We start from the raw sequence: 17,328 nt of genomic DNA, 5'->3' as shown, positions 1-17,328 counted from the left end.
CACAATGAAATACTATGCAATGATAAGGAACAACAATGAATCTGCAAAACATCTTATAACATGGATGAATCTGGAAGGCATTATGCTGAGTGAAATTAGTCAGTCACAAAAGGACAAATATTGTATGAGACCACTATTATAAGAACTCAAGAAAAGTTTTAAATAGAGAAGAAAACATCTTTTGATGGTTACGAAAGTGGGGAGGGAGGAAGAGGGGAATTCACTAACTAGATAGTAGACAAGAATTATTTTAGGTGAAGGGAAGGACAATACACAATACAGGGGAAGTCAGCACAACTGGACTAAACCAAAAGCTAAGAAGTTTCCAGAATACAACCAGACACTTCCGGGGACAGAGTAGCAGGGGCAGGGGTCTGGGGCCATGGTTTCAGGGGACATCTAGGTTAACCGGCATAAGAAAATATATTAAGAAAGCATTCTGCATCCCACTTTGGTGAGTGGCATCTGGGGTCTTAAAAGCTAGCAAGTGGCCATCTAAGATGCATCAACTTGTTTCAACTTACCTGGAGCAAAGGAGACTGAAGAACAACAGAGACACAAGGAAAATATGATCCCAAGAGACAGAAAAGGCCACATAAACCAGACGCTTCATCAGCCTGAGACCGGAAGAACTAGATGGTGCTCGGCTACCATCAATGCCTGCCCTGACAGGGAACACAACAGAGAATCCCTGATGCAGCAGGAGAAAAGTGGAATGCAGACCTCAAATTCTAGTAAAAAGACCAGTCTTAATGATCTTACTGATACTGGAGGGACCCCAGAGGTCACGGCCCCTGGACTCTCTATTAGCCCAGAACTGAAACCTTTCTTGAAGCCAACTCTTGAGAAAAAGTTAAGACTGAACTATAAGACATATAATGATACTCGGGAAGAGAGTGCTTCTTAGCTCAAGTAGATAAAAAACAAAATACATGAGACTAAATGGGCAGCTCCTGTCCCAAGGTGAGATGAGAAGGCAAATAGGGACAGGAGCTAGTTGAATGGACAAGGGAAAACCCGGGTGGAAAGGAGGAATGTGATTTCGCATTATAGGGAGAGCAATTAATACAACAACGTGTGTATTAATCTTTTATGAGAAACTAACTGGAACTGTAAACTTTCACTTAAAGCATAATTAATAAAGAAAAAGAGGAAGATGAAAGGAATACACTCACTCTACCAAAAAAAAAAAAAAAAGCCATGCAGACTAGAAACATCATTGAACCAGTTTTCAGACTACCTAACAAAAAATAAAATTTTTATAGCAAACTGAGAAATAAGTTTCTTAAAATCTTTCATGGATGATTATGTTAACCATCGCTTGCCTTTCTCAGTTTGTCATCTGAATTTCTAACAATTTTACCAACTTTTTAAAATCTAACTCATGCCAAATATTGTGCTAGGTACTTTCCTTATGTTATATAATTTGATTCTCAGAAAAGTTCCTTGAGTGAGATTTTGTACCAGAATTGTTTTGTACAAACCCACAGAGTTTTTATTCCATGGAAATAGCAGCCCCAGTGCGCAATATACAACACACTGTGAGTGGTGTCCCAGAGTCAGGAAATGCTGTGGCCCTGGGTATCATTTTCCCGTTTTATAAATGAAGTAAGCGAGAGGTTACACGCTGGGCCCAGAACACACACTGCTAAGATTTGAACATTAGTCTGATTGACTTCTAAACCTACTCCCTTGCACCTATACCTCCAAAGCCACACATCCAAGAGAGACATAGTGACAACTGGCATAACTCTCTTAAACAGGTGTTTTTCAAAGGGGGTTCAGGAATAAATCTGTGTGAGGTAGAGATGGTCAGTGTACAGAGATCAGGCCCCATGAAAACAGCTCTCAATTAAATCAATTTTATATAACAGCTTTCACATAACATTAAAAAAAAAAAATCAACTCATAAGCCACTGAGGTAGCAGCAAAAATACAGCTAGTTGGAAGAAGAGTTGAATTCTAGTCCTGGTTACATCATTAGCTTATGATGAAACCGTTACGCATCACCTAATCTCTCTCTGAGTCTAATTTATTCATCAATAAAGAAAGTTGGATGAAAGCATCCCAAAGGTCCCTTCCAGGCATAAACATGTATGAACAAGAGCCCTTGACCATAAATAAGAAATCTATTAGAAGAATGAGCTCAGAATTCTGGAATGGTGTAAAGGGCTACATTAAGAAGCCAAAAGCAATTTTATGGGACAAGGGGGAAGAAATATCAGATTCTAGGAGTCTTCAGTTATAGTGAGATATACATTCACTGTTTTTCTGTCTATTCAGCATCCAGTTCTTATCTACTATACTCATATTTTCCTTAGAAAACCACCCCTCCTCTACTTTCTGTTCATGTAATTTTGGTGGTCTGATCCATCTTTGCTCCAGGTTTAGACATGTGATCTATGTCAAGTCAGTCATTGCATCAATCCCTAGTTCAGGGATTAGGATGTGACTTGGCGCACCCAATCAGAGCTAATCCCAGGACTATTGCTGGAGCGATATTCTCTCTCTCTCACTCTGTGTGTGTGTGTGTGTGTGTGTGTGTGTGTGTGTGTGTTTCTATCTCTCTCTCTTTCATGTTGGAGTTGGAGCTAGAAAGATGTAAGTCGGAAGCTGCCAGGGAACACCAGGAAGAGAGGACCTTCCAGTAAGTGGATCCAACAAGAAGAAAAGCAGCAAAGAAAAGGCACATCCTGAAGACATAGTCTGCGTGTGAATCCAGCCATATCTGAAGCCAAACATGCCCCTAAATATATTCACTTTTTGCTTAGTTTAGGTTTTTGGCATTTATAATCAAAAGTCCTTAATACAAATTCAGTTAAAGAAAAATAGTATTCAAAGCTATTAATCTAGACTGCACATATCTAATCCACCTTTTTATCTCCTACAATTAACACAGAGCCCAGCACATTCTGAATTTACCAGTTTGATTGAATTAAATTACTCTGTAAAATAAATACTAGGTAAATACCTGGCTAACACGAAGAATGTGTGTGTGTGTGTGCTTGAATTTATATGTATCCCTTTTTCTTTCCCAAAATATCAGTAAAAGCTAAAATTTCAGTTAAGCCCAAATTTTAGTCAGATGGGGGAAAAAAGAAAGATTATTAAATACCAATTAACCACTCAAAATTGTAAAAATAGTCACCCTACAATGCAATAACATATAGCATACATTATTTATTTTACATATACATAAAATGTGTCATTGTTCTTAGATGAAGATGAAGTTTGCCAAATTAAGTTCCATAATCTGCTTGGCTGGACTCTGCCTCAATTCTGGCAGTGGACACTGCCAATGTCAGAGAAGATGAGAAAGGAGGAGGCTATGAACCGTCGTTATTGGGCTCTGGTTTGGTCCAAATAAAGTGCGAGGCTGCATTTTTAAAATGACCTCAGTGTTTAAAATGATGAATGCATTAGCTTTTACCGATTCCTAGCCCTCTCACATTTTTCAAGAGAAACAGCAATAACGACCTTCAAAAATCTGAAAAAAGGATGGTTTTACCCAATCACAAGCATTTAAGCTAAGTAAATTAACTTACTTTTTCAAATTATGTGATAATTTTAGCAAACAGATGATGAAGAAATACACTCTAATTAAGAAATTACCTGTAAAATCAGAAGGAAAAGGAAATAGGCATTCGCCACTCTTTGGAACTGTTCAAATAAATTAATTGGCAAGAAGGTGAGAACGTTGTACTTGGATGTGTGGATACGATTATCCTGAAAAAGAAAGAGCATCATGTTAGTTTGGGGCAAGGCATTGCTCTTTATCAGAAACAGCCCTAAAATTTACAAGGCTGAGCATGAGTTGTGCCAGAGCCAGAAAGTTAAGCCAGTTATGGAGGAAATTTAAAGCTGTGTGACCCAGCACCCTCGTTTTTCCCAAGATGACGTCCTCTTCATGCTAGCAGAAGTTACTGTTCAGTGCCACAAAATCGCTCATGTCTAAAATACCTATCAGCTGCAAAGGTCTGCCCCTGAGATATTCAATATCTATATTTCAAAGACTTACGCATTCATTCACTTGGCAGTTATTGCTTGAGCACCCACTGTATGTAGGCACTGAGCTGTGGGCTGGGGTGCATGAGATTGGAAGGCATTTCACGGATCACGTGGTCTACTTTCCTGAAGCATAGCCCTTCTAGATAACTCAAATAAGCAGCTCCCAGGACTGTAATTGAAGGCGTCGTGTGATGGGAAGCTGACCACCTTGCAAGGTAGCCCATTCCTATTACAGAATGGGCATTGCTAGAAAAGCCTTTATTATGAGAAATCCAAAAATGCCTGCCTCCAATTTGCTGAATTCCATCTCTAGGGCCCCTGGGACCAAATCTTATCCCTTTCCATGTTGACATCCTTCAAATATTTGAAAACTACTTATACGACTCCCCTAAATCTTCTCCACTAAGTGGGGAAGTCCCTCAGCCATTCTACATGACTTATAGACATTTCTTCCTGGCCATATTCCATCTCAATTCCTATTCATCTCTCTTAAAACATGATGCCCAGAACCAAGCACAAATTGCAGATCTGGTTTGACAAGCCCAAGTACAGTCGGCATTTTGAAGTTCTGTGTTCTGGAAACCCTGGTGTGGTGAAGTGCAATGGCTGTTAACCCAAAGGTTGGCAGTTCTAATCCACCAGGTGCTCCTTGGAAACTCTACGGGGCAGTTCTATTCTGTCCTATAGGGTTACTATGAGTCGGAATTGACTTGATGGCAGTAGGTTTGGTTTGGTTTTTGGGTGTTCTGGACTATTGTATTAATGTGTCCCAACTTTGGAGCCCTAGTGGCACAGTGGTTAAGAGTTTAGCTGCTAATCAGCAGTTCAAATCCACCAGCCGCTCCTTGGAAACTCTATGGGGCAGTTCTACTTTGCCCTACAGGGTTGCTATGAGTCAGAATCGACTCAACGGCAGCGGTTTTTTTGTTTGTTTGTTTTTTAACATTTCATTAGGTTTTTTTTGGCAACCATAACTCACTGTTTATTGACGTAGAGTTTTGATCAACTAAAATTCCTAGGTCATTTCTACATAAAATACTACTAATTCAGGTCTTCTTCGAAAACCTTTGCAGTTGATTTTTTTAAATATCAGCATAGAGGTCCTTTCATATATTCTTACTGTACCACCTAATGAAAATAATATTTTAATATTTTATGTAGTATCCAAAGTATTTAATATTCTTCCCAGCTTTGTGTCATCAGAAAATTTCAAATGCATATCTTTTATATATTCTTCCGAAACTGTAGAACAATACATTAAAAAAATAGGGCTAAAGACAAAAAAAGAAAAAAAGAATCTATGGTAAAATACTAGTGGTCCTTCTATGAACTAATGTTAACCCTTTTTCATATGCTTTATTACCTGCTTCTCAACACGCCTAATTGTACTTCCATGAGGCTTATTCACAAAGATAGCATAAGACAATCAGGGCAACAGATCATGCTAAAATTCAGAATTAACATGCCCAGAGCATTTCTCTTCCCTAGTAGTTTTTAAATTAGATTAGTTCTGTGTGGCTTGTTTTAAATGAACCCACACTGGCTCCTAGTAATCACTGCTTCTTTTTTGAAGAAAATACCAATTATCTGTTAAATAAGCATTTTTAACATTTATCAGGCATCAAGATTCCCAGCTCTGTGCAGTGAGCTGTGGGAAGGTGTCAAGAGAGGTGTTGCCGGGTTAGCTGGTCTGGTGCACAGTGATGTGAAGAAACTGTTCTGTAAGCTGATGGTTAGTATTTTGCTGTGTGTTACTACTCAAGGGAGGAGCCTTGGTGGCACAGTGGTTGAAGTACTCGGCTGCTAATTGAAAGGTCAGCGGTTTGAACCTACCAGCTGCTCTGTGGGCGAAAGATGTGGCAGTTTAAAGATTACAGCCTTGGAAACCCAGTGGGGCAGGTCTACTCTGTCCTATGGTGTTGCTATGAGTGGGAATCCACTCGACAGCAATGGGCTTTTTTTTTTTTTTCTTTCTCTCTACACACAAGAGTTGGGCTGGGAAGGAAATCTGTGGGAACTGCCAACCACAACATATTTTTCTAAAGAAGAGGCTTGGGGAAAATAATGGGAAAGAGAAAAGGAGACAAAGCAGTTAACTAAAAGGATAACATATTCCTAATTTTTTTTTTATACTTTCCTTCCAAATTGAAATTAAAATAGTGATTAAGGTTGCAAAACAAACAAATACATCTTCTGGAATAGTCAAAACCATGGCAGGAATTGTACAGAAAGCTCTCTTATAAAATGGAATTTTGTATAAGTAATGAGCCAATTTTGTGGGATACAGTGACAATGCCAAGTGGAGACTATGACAGTTTTCTCCTAAATGCTTAACTTGACGTATAGCAAAGATTGTCTATTCTACTGACTCTCTTGTGACTTATCACAGATGATGTAAACCCTCAAAGCTTTGATGAGGAACCCTTTGATGAGGAACCCTTCTGGGGTTCTCTGGACCCACCTACTTTCTTTGTTTTTCAGTGAAAAGGAAAAAATGTTTCCATTTCCACTGTCCTATCCAAGCATGTGAATATCGGTGAGACCTTAAAGCAGGCACGTTAATATTAGGCATTTAGTTGAGGCAGCCTATTGGCTTGAAGTCAAATTTTAGTACAATTCATTCCATAATGCAGCATAGAAGATCTTTACCACTATGCTCTTAGCTCTACTTTTCCACCGTGAACCACTAAAAACTTCCTAAACCAATATGCTCTCATCTTTATTTTCAACAAATTTATATATGTGCACTTCCTGACCACATTATCATATACGTCTCCAATTTGGTTCTCAACCCTTGCATTCTACAGTGACGAAGAAAATTTACAATGCCTTTTGAATACCAACTTTCAACCTCTTCAAAGATTTATATATTGTAGCTCATCATCTAGGATCCTCTCTAATCTTGAATTCAAGATTCAAATACGCACCTGGTTTGATTCCAACCTCTCTGACCAGTCCGCATGGTTTTATTAAGCCCCATCCATTACTAACTATCAGAACCCACAGGTTCTGCCTCTTTCCATACTCCCTATATGACAAAAACCAGTATAATGCCATCATATATTCAGATTTAGTTGCTACCTACATATAAGTCAATAAATGCACTTCTTTAAATTTTAGTTTTACCTTCTTGGTTTAGTACACAATCAATATTTTATCTAATTCCTTCCCATTACCCATTTACACTGCCACCAACTAAAAATCAACATAACTAAAACTCAGCATTATTCACAGTAGGTAAAAAGTGGAAACAACTCAAATGTCCACCAACAGACAAATGGATAAACAAATGTGTTATATCCATACAGTGGAACATTACTCAGCCACAAAAAGGAGTGAAGTGCTGATACATGTTACAGCATAGACGAACCTTAAAAACATTATCCTGAGTGAAAGAAGCCAGACACAAAAAGCCACATATTGTATGATTCCACTTACGTGAAATATCCAGAATGGGCAAATCAATAGAAACAGAAAGGTTAGCAGTTGCCAAGGGCTGGGAGGGGAGGAGAAATATCCAGAGGGCACTGGTAATTTTCTAGATCTTAAATAGAATGTTGGAAATTATTTTGTTCTCGACCTTGATAACTCACATATATGATGCACTTATTCCTTTGTATAGTCACATCTTATCTAATTAAATATAAAAACCCAGAAACCCAGTGCCGTCGAATATACACCATCAAAAAAAACGTTTTCCTTTTTCCCATAAGCAACTTTCCTTTTCATTCCTTTGTTCATCTGCAAAATACTTGAGAGTTTAATATGCACCAGACCCTGTACTTGTATATCAAGCAGTGAACAATAAAGGTGTGGAACTTAAAATATAGCTGGGAAGAAAAACCAGTAGCTAAAAGTGTGTGTTTGAGAAGTTGGGGTATCTGGAAATACAGAACAGAAAGATACTCCTTAGTGTAAGGACTTAAAGGATGACTAGGAAATAGGCTGAGTAGGAAGTATGGTTTAGGCAGAAGAGTACTGCCCTTCCTAGGTTCTGAACATATTGAGCTTAAAAAAAGGGGCGGGGGGGTGGAGTGGCAGTTGGAGAATCTACATAGATCTTTGGGGCTGAAAGAAGCCAGGCTAAAGGCGGGGCTTTCGTTTGTCACCCAGGTGGGCCAGTTAACTGACTCCATGATCAGGTGGCCTTAGAAAGTCACAGGCAATGCTGGACCCGGCAAGCCTCCTCTGGAGTGGGATGAGCATCAGAGACCACCTCCTTCCTGTAGGCAGCTCACTCCCAAGAGGAGGAAGGGCAGAGCTGAGTTGAGCAAGCTCAGTTATTCTTCCAAGGTTGGTCCAGCAGGTAAATGACTCCACTGCCATGGGACAGTGAATAGAGCAATAAAGAGAAGTGTCTCACCAGTGAAGAGTCCTTCATCTGCAAGGCAATGGCAGGAGTAGGAAAAAGTATTGCTCCTCTAGCATATATTATTACAAAGGCCCTGAAGCGGGGCAGAGGATGGCACACTTTGGGATTTAAAAAAGGACTATGTGGCTGGACTACATAGGCCAGCACAACTAGAGCTAGAGAGGGGATTTCCTTGGAGTCTGTACTAAGGATTTCAGTGACGGGGAAATTGTTAAAAGGCTTTGAAAGATGATCCTGATTACAAAGTAGAAAAACAAATGGAGATGACACAAGAATAGATGTGAGAAGACGAGGGAGACTTTTCAATTAGTCCAGGCAAGAGGTGACAAACAGCTTGAACCAGGGTGGTGGCAGAAGGGATAGAGATATAATAATAATAATCCACCCAAACCCACTGCTGTTGATTCGATTCTAATTCATGGCAACTCTATAGGGCAGAGTAGAAATTCCCCATAGGGTTTCCAAGACTGTAAATCTTTACAGAAGTAGACTGCCACATCTTTCTCCCGTGAAGCAACTGCTAATGTTTTGGTTAGCTACTGAGTGTTTAACCAGTATGCTACTCCTTAATAATAATAATAGCTGATATATATCAAGTTCTGACTATGTGCATTTTTTTTATTGTGCTTTAGGTGAAAGTTTACAATTCAAGTCAGTTTCTCATACAAAAACTTATACACACATTGTTATGTGACCCTAGCTGCTCTCCCTACAATGTGACAGCACAGTCCCTCTCTCCACCCTGTATTCCCCATACTCATTCAATCAGATCCTGTCCCCCTCTGCCTTCTCATCTCACCTCCCAGACAGGAGCTGCCCACATAGTCACATGTGTCTACTTGAGGTAAGAAGCACACTGCTCACCAGAATCATTTTATGGCTTATAGCCCAGTCTAATTTTTGTCTAAAGAGTTGGCTTCGAGAATGGTTTCAGTTCTGGACTAACAAAGAGTTCGGAGCCAGGACCTCTCAGGCCCCTCCAGTCTCAGGCAGACCATTAAGTCTGGTCTTTTTACTAGAATTTGAGGTCTGCATCCCACTTTTCTCCTGCTCCATCAGGAATTCTCTGTTGTGTTTCCTGTCAGGGCAGTCATTGGTGGTAGCCCAGCACCATCTAGTTCTTCCAGTCTCAGGCTGACGGAGCCTCTGGTTTATGTGGCCCTTTCTGTCTCTTGGGATCATATTTTCATTTTCACAACGTTGAATCTTCCTAACCATGGTCAAGTTATGTTTTTCCACTTATGTAGGTCTCTTTTGGTTTCTTGCAGTAGTGTCTTGTAGATTTCTTCGTATAGGTCTTTTACATCTCTGGTTAGATTTATTCCTAAATATTTTATCTTTTGGGGGGCTGTTGTAAATGGTATTGATTTGGTGATTTCCTCTTTGAAGTTCTCTTTGTTAGTGTAGAGGGATCCAATTGATTTTTGTATGTTTATCTCATATCTTGATACTTTGCTGAAATCTTCTATTAGTTCCAATAGTTTTCTTGTGGATTCTTTAGAGTTTTCTGTGTATAATATCATGTCATCTGCAAATAGTGATACTTTTACTTGTTCACTACCAATTTGGATGCTCTTTATTTATTTTTCTAGCCTAACTGCTCTGGCTAGGACCTCCAGCACAATATGGAATAAGAGTGGTGATAAAGGGCATCCCTGTCTGGTGCCAGTTCTCAAGGAGAATGCTTTCAGACTCTCTCCGTTTAGGATGATGTTGGCTGTTGGCTTTGTATACGTGCCTTTATTACACTGGGGAACTTCCCTTCTATTCCTATTTTGCTGAGAGTTTTTATCATGAATGGGTGTTGGAGTTGTCAAATGTATCTTCTGCATCAATTAATAAGATCACGTGGTTCTTTTGTTTTATTTATGTGATGGATTACATTGATTGTTTTTCTAAGTTTGAACCATCCCTGCATACCTAGTATGAATCCCACTTGGTCATGGTGAATTATTTTTTTGATTTTTTAAAAATTCTTTTGGCTAGAATTTTGTTGAGGTTTTTGCATCTATACAAGTGTGTGATTTTTTTTTTTTTTTTTTTTTTTTTGTGGTGTCTTTACCTGGTTTTGGTATCAGCGTTATGCCGGCTTCATAGGATGAAATACCTTTAGTACTAGTGGTGTTAGCTCTTCTCTTAAAATTTGGTAGAGCCATCAGGGGTAAAGCCATCAGGGCCAGGGCTTTTTTTGTTGGGAATTTTTTAATTACCTTTTCAATCTCTTCTTTTGTTATAGGTTTATTTCATTTTTCTACCTCTGTTTGTGCTAGTTTAGGTAGGTAGTGTGTTTCTAGAAATTTGTCCATTTCCTCTAGGTTTTCATATTTGTTAGAGTACAGTTTTTCATAGTTGTCTGTTATGATTCTTTTAATATCAGTTGGGTCTGTTGTGATATTGCCAATCTAATTTTTTATTCAGGTTATTTCCTTCCTCTAATGTTTTTCTTTTGTCAGTTTGGCCAGTGTTTCTCTATTTTGTTGATCTTTTCAAAGAATCAGCTTTTGGTATTGTTAACTCTTTCAATTGTTTTTCTATTTTATAAAATTCTGCTCTAATTTTTATTATTTGCTTTCTTCTGGTGCCAAAGAGCTTCTTTTGCTGTTCTCTATTTGTTCAAGTTGTAGGGGTAATTCTTTGATTTTGGCTCTTTCTTTTTGGATATGTGCATTTATTGCTTTTGTTGTGTCCCAAAGGTTCTGGTAGGGAGTATTTTCATTCTCATTTGATTCTGGGAATTTCTTTATCCTGTCTTTAATTTCTTCTATAACCCAATAGTTTTTGAGCAAGGTGTTCTTCAGTTTCCTGATGTTTGATTTTTTTTTTTCCTTGCTTTTCTGTTATTGATTTCTACCTTTACGGCTTTATGGTCAGAAAAGATGCTTTGTAATATTTCAAGGTATTGAATTCTGTTAAGGCTTGTTTTATGGCCTAATATGTGGTGTTTTCTGGTGAATGTTCCATATGCATTAGAAAAGAAGGTATATTGGTTGCTGTTTAGTAGAGTGTTCTGTATGTCTATGAGGTCAAGCTGGTTGATTGTGGCATTTAGATCTTCTGTGTCTTTATTGAGCTTCTTTCTCGATGTTCTGTCCTTCACCGAAAGTGGTATGTGAAGTCTCCTACTATTATTGTGGAGCTGTCTATCTTTCTTTTCAATGCTGTTAGAGTTTGTTTTATGTATTTTGGAGCCCTGTCTTTGGGTATATAAATATTTATTATGGTTATGTCCTTCTGAAGTATTGACCCTCTAATCATCACATAGTGTCCTTCCTTATCCTTTGTGGTGGATTTTACTTTAAAGTCTATTTTGTCAGAAATTAATATCTCCACTCTTGCTCTTTTTTGATTGTTGTTTGCTTGATATATTTTTTCCCATCTTTTGAGCTTTAGTTTGTTTGTGTCTTTAAGGCTAAGGTATGTCTCTTGTAGGCAGCATATAAACAGATCTTGTTTTTTTTAACCATTCTGCCACTCTGTATCTCTTTATTGGTGCATTTAGTCCATTTACATTCAGCATAATTTTTGGTATTTTTTTTTTTTATGAGTTTAGTGCTGTCATTTTGATGTCTTTTTGTATGTGTGTTTTTGACAGTTTCTTTGTTCCCCTTAATTTTCTGTGCTGAATCATTTTTAGTCTTTTCGTCGTTTTCCTTGTTGTTGCTTTTGTATTTGCTGAGTCTTTATGTGTTCCCTGTTTTTTATTTTGATTTATGGGATTATTAGTTTCCTTTGTGGTTACCTTAATATTTACCCCTATTTTTCAAAGTTTAAATGAATCATTTATTTCATTCTATCACCTTGACTTCTTCTCCATGTGAAAGAGCTGTGACTCCATTTTTAGTTCCTCTTTTTTGATTTAATTTTGTCATCTTTTACATAATGACATCTCTGTTTCCCTGTTTTGAGAATTTTAGCTTTGATTTATTTTTGTGATTTCCCTGTTTGGGTTGATAGCTGGTTGCTCTGTCCTGTGTTCTAGTCTTAAGTTATTATCTGATGTTACTGGTTTTTCTAACTGGAAGACTTCCTTTAGTATTTCTTGTAATTTTGTTTTGGTTTTTGCAAATTCCCTGAACTTCTGTTTATCTGGAAATATCTTAATTTCACCCTCATACTTGAGAGACATTTTTGCTGGGTATATAATTCTTGGCTGGCAATTTTTTCCTTCAAGGCTTTATATATGGTATCCCGTTGCCTTCTTGCCTGCATGGTTTCTTCTGAGTAGTCCGAGTTTAGTCTTACTGACTCTCCTTTGTAGGTGACTTCATTTATCTCTAGACACTCTTAAAATTCTCTCTTTATCTTTCGTTTTGGCAAGTTTGATTATAATATGTCTTGGTGACTTTCTCTTGGGATCTATCGTGTGTGGGGTTTGATGACCATCTTGGGTAGATATCTTCTCATCTTTCACAATATCAGAGAAGTTTTCTGCCAACAAATCTTCAACAATTCTCTCTGTATTTTCTGTTATCCCTCCCTGCTCTGGTACTCCAAGCACTCGTAGGTTATTCTTCTTGATAGAGTCCCACATAATTCATAGGGTTTCTTCACTTCTTGAAATTCTTTTGTCTGATTTTCCTCAAATATGTTGGCCTCAAGTGCTTTATCTTCAATCTCACTAATTCTGACTTTCATTGTATCAATTCTGCTCTTATGATTTTTTATTGAATTGTCTAATTCTGAAATTTTATTGTTAATCTTCTGGATTTCTGTTTGCTGTCTGTGGATTCTTGCAGCCTAGTAAATTTGTCACTATGCTCTTGTTTAATATGCTTAAGTTTCTCTAATGTTTTGTCTGCGTGCTGCTTGGTTTGTTCAGCATTTTGTCTGATCTCCTTCCTGATCTCTTGAAGAGTTCTATATATTAATCTTGTGTATTCTACCTCCGATAGTTCCAGGAAGTTCCCTTCCTCTGGATGATTTCTTGATTCTTTGTTTTGGGAGCTTGCTGAAGTCATTGTGGTCTGCCTCTTTATGTGATTTGATATTGACTGTTGTCTCCAAGCCATCAGTAAGTTATTGCATTTATTTATTTATGTTTGCTTACTGTGTCCTAGCTTCTTATTTTGTTTTATTTTAATATGCCCAAATAAGCTGCTGGAGAGAGCTAGTTTGATTATTGGCACCTTTGAAGCTCAAATGTCCTGTCACCAGGTGGTTAGATCTGTTACTAGGTATGTGAGTCCAGGAGTACATTCACTTTTCTTGTATGGATTTGGCTTATGTGTCCAGGTAGTCAGTCACCAAGTGTGTGGTGCAGGCTCTCACCTTCAGTCCTAGGTGGACAGGGGTGATTTGTGTAGGCACAGATATCTGGCTGCAGTATGTGGTCACGCACTGATCAAGGCAGGGGGCTGACAGCTTCCCCTGATTGTCTGTGAGGAAAGTATGTCCGTGTTCCCTAGAGTGCATAGATGGGTGGGTTTTGCAGCCAGGCTATGGACACACAATGCTGTTGGCTGTAAGTACTGGGAAGCACCACTTATTCTTGGAACCCTGTCAAGGGTGACTAGGTGTCATGGGTGGAGCCACCAGTCCTCAGGCCCCTGATGTGGGTAGGTGAGGACCCTGTTTAATAGGCAGGGTGGCACCAAATGTCAGGAACCTGCCTCTCCACCATATAGCTGAAACAGTTGAAGTTAGACTTCAGGTATATATTCTGTTGTACTATGCTAATGAGGGCCTATGTGTTGAAATGGGCCCACACAGGCCTATGCAGGGGTAAAAGTCATTCAAAGTCCATGGACCCCTTATGCCTGTGCCTAGGCAAAGGAGCCGTTTCTGCCCTGAGATCCCGGCTTAGGGGAGCCGGCAGGTTATTTTTATCCCTGTTTGTTAATTTGTTCCCTTTCCAAGGCCAGGAGAATGGCTCAGGGTTAGTACAGGTACCTTCTTCCAGCCCAGGGGATTCCGCTGGCTGGGACCCAGTGCAGAGCAGTAAGGGAGCAGGTAAGTGGGAGAGAGGTTTTTCCCACAGGGGTATTTCTGGATCTGCGTGGAAGGTTAAACTTTATCTGTTGCCAATTGAGAGCCACTTCTTGCTTGTTCTGGAGTGTTAAGCAGACTTTTTGCCACTTTTTCTCTCCTGATGTGGAAAATGTGTCTTGAATGTGACTGCTTGCCTCACCACGCTTGCACCACCGGAATCATCTTGCAGGCTGCTGGTTCCCACTGGGTCAGTTCTGGCAACTCCTCGTTGCTTCTGACCAGTCTCTTCCTCCCCCTGCCACTCAGTCAGATTCCTCAACTTTGCCTTTGGTCTTCAGTGATCCTAGCTTGTCATATAATCGATTCACTTGTTTTTTGGGGTCTTTGTTGTAAGAGGGATCACAGGAAGCATCTGGCCACTCTGCCATCTTGGCTCCACCTCCTCTGTGCATTGTTCTAAAAGCTTTATATTTCATAGCTCATTTTATCTTCACAACATCCTCATAATCAGTATTCTACAGAAGGGACATTGAGATTCAGCAAGATCAAATAATTTATGCAAGGTTACATAGTCATAAGTGGTGTGGCAACAATTTGTGTCCAGGCACTCTGCTTCCAGAGCCCACCCTCTTCATCACTATTGGGCTCAGCTCACTCCAAAGCAGATTCTACTCTGCTTTCAAAGTAACCAGTCCTCACTTTCTTTTCCACTCTGCATTTCTAGCCAGTTACCACTTTTTACCAAGTGAAATATTGTATGTCTAATTTTTCCTTTTTAGTCAACCCCTCACTAGGAGCCCTATCCGATTTATGATTACAAGTTCCTTTTATTCCTTTTCACTTGTCCTCAAGAATGATCCTCCTGGTTGCTGACAAAGCTAAATGCAGATAAATAATGTAGATAACTACTCCCTTAGTTTAGCTTTCCATTGGAGGTAGCAGTAGCCACTGTTCTCTAAATTTTCAGCTCTGACTGAAAAGTTCTGTTATTTTATGAAATGACAAATTTCTTTAAAGATGGGCCATCATGCGAAATATTAATAAAATGGTGAGCATTATTTTTTATAATGAGATTCTATTGTGTAGGCACATTGTTTAAGAAAACAAAGCAAATGGAAAATAACATATTGTTAAATTAGTAAACAGAGCATTTGAGGAGTTTTCTCAATTTTTACACTGGCAAAATGAAGTTAATGCACAAACGATTAAGTGCTTGACTACTAACCTAATGGTTGCTGCTCCAAACCCACCTAGAGGCTCCTCAGAAGAAATGCCTGGAGATCTGTTTCCTAAAGGTCACAGCCATGAAGACCTCATGCACCAAAGTTCTACTCTGTATCACTTGGGGTTGCCATGTGTTGGAATTGACTCAACAGCAACTCATTGGTTATACATTTATAAGACTAGCATGGAGATAAGATGTGATCATAAATGTGAAATGTTTTCATAATACAATTATTTTCCCAATTGACGTAGAAGTCGCCTTAAACCATGGTCCCCAAACCCCCGCCCTTGCTCCGCTGACCTTTGAAGCATTCATTTTATCCCAGAAACTTCTTTGCTTTTGGTCCAGTCCAGTTGAGCTGACCTTCCATGTATTAAGTATTGTCCTTCCCTTCACCTAAAGCAGTTCTTATCTACTAATTAATCAGTAAAGAACCCTCTCCCACCCTCCCTCACTCCCCCCCACCTTGTAACCACAAAAGTATGTGTTCTTCTCAGTTTATACAATTTCTCAAGGTCTTATAATAGTGGTCTTATACAATATTTCTCCTTTTGCCTCTAATTTCACTCAGCATAATGCCTTCCAGGTTCCTCCATGTTATGAAATGTTTCACAGATTCGTCACTGTTCTTTATCGATGCGTAGTATTCCATTGTGTGAATATACCACAATTTATTTAACCATTCATCCATTGATGGACACCTTGGCTGCTTCCAGCTTTTTGCTATTGTAAACAGAGCTGCAATAAACATGGGTGTGCATATATCTGTTTGTGTGAAGGCTCTTATTTCTCTAGGGTATATTCCGAGGAATGGGATTTCTGGGTTGTATGGTAGTTCCATCTCTAACTGTTTAAGATAACGCCAGATAGATTTCCAAAGTGGTTGTACCATTTGACATTTCCCACCAGCAGTGTATAAGAGTTCCAATCTCTCCGCAGCCTCTCCAACCTTTATTATTTTGTGATTTTTGGATTAATGCCAGCCTTGTTGGAGTGAGATGGAATCTCATCGTGGTTTTAATTTGCATTTCTCTAATGGCTAATGATCGAGAGCATTTTCTCATGTATCTGTTAGCTGCCTGAATATCTTCTTTAGTGAAGTGTGTGTTCATATCCTTTGCCCACTTCTTGATTAGGTTGTTTGTCTTTTTGTGGTTGAGTTTTGACAGAATCATATAGATTTTAGAGATCAGGCGCTGGTTGGAGATGTCATAGCTGAAAATTCTTTCCCAGTCTGTAGGTGGTCTTTTTACTCTTTTGGTGAAGTCTTTAGATGAGCATAGGTGTTTGATTTTTAGAAGCTCCCAGTTATCTGGTTTCTCTTCGTCATTTTTGGTAATCTTTTGTATTCTGTTTATGCCTTGTATTAGGGCTCCTAACGTTGTCCCTATTTTTTCTTCCATGATCTTTATCGTTTTACTCTTTATGTTTAGGTCTTTGATCCCCTTGGAGTTAGTTTTTGTGCTTGGTGTGAGGTATGGGTTCTGTTTCATTTTTTTGCAAATGGATATCCAGTTATGCCAGCACCATTTGTTAAAAAGACTATCTTTTCCCCAATTAACTGACATTGGGCCTTTGTCAAATATCAGCTGCTCATATGTGGATGGATTTATATCTGGGTTCTCAATTCTGTTCCACTGGTCTATGTGCCTGTTGTTGTACCAATACCAGGCTGTTTTGACTACTGTGGCTGTATAATAGGTTCTGAAATCAGGTAGAGTGAGGCCTCCCACTTTCTTCTTTTTCAGTAATGCTTTGCTTATCCGAGGCTTCTTCCCCTTCCATATGAAGTTGG

At 39.0% G+C, this 17,328-nt stretch overlaps 1 protein-coding gene across 1 annotated transcript in view; it reads right to left on the bottom strand.

Moving 5' to 3' along the window:
- The window catches only part of ATP8B4 (ATPase phospholipid transporting 8B4 (putative)), a 366,292-nt gene that overhangs the window by 269,519 nt on the left and 79,445 nt on the right, over positions 1-17,328 (bottom strand). Inside the window, exon 5 of the mRNA XM_064291985.1 lies at positions 3,613-3,726. Within this exon, the coding sequence (XP_064148055.1) occupies positions 3,613-3,726 (114 nt within the window). The remainder of the gene's footprint in view (positions 1-3,612; positions 3,727-17,328) is intronic.

Source organism: Loxodonta africana, chromosome 10, assembly GCF_030014295.1.
Source record: "Loxodonta africana isolate mLoxAfr1 chromosome 10, mLoxAfr1.hap2, whole genome shotgun sequence".
Taxonomy (NCBI): Eukaryota; Metazoa; Chordata; class Mammalia; order Proboscidea; family Elephantidae; genus Loxodonta; species Loxodonta africana.
The sequence above is the reverse complement of the archived record's forward strand: the minus strand, read 5'-3'. Positions and strand labels throughout refer to the sequence as shown.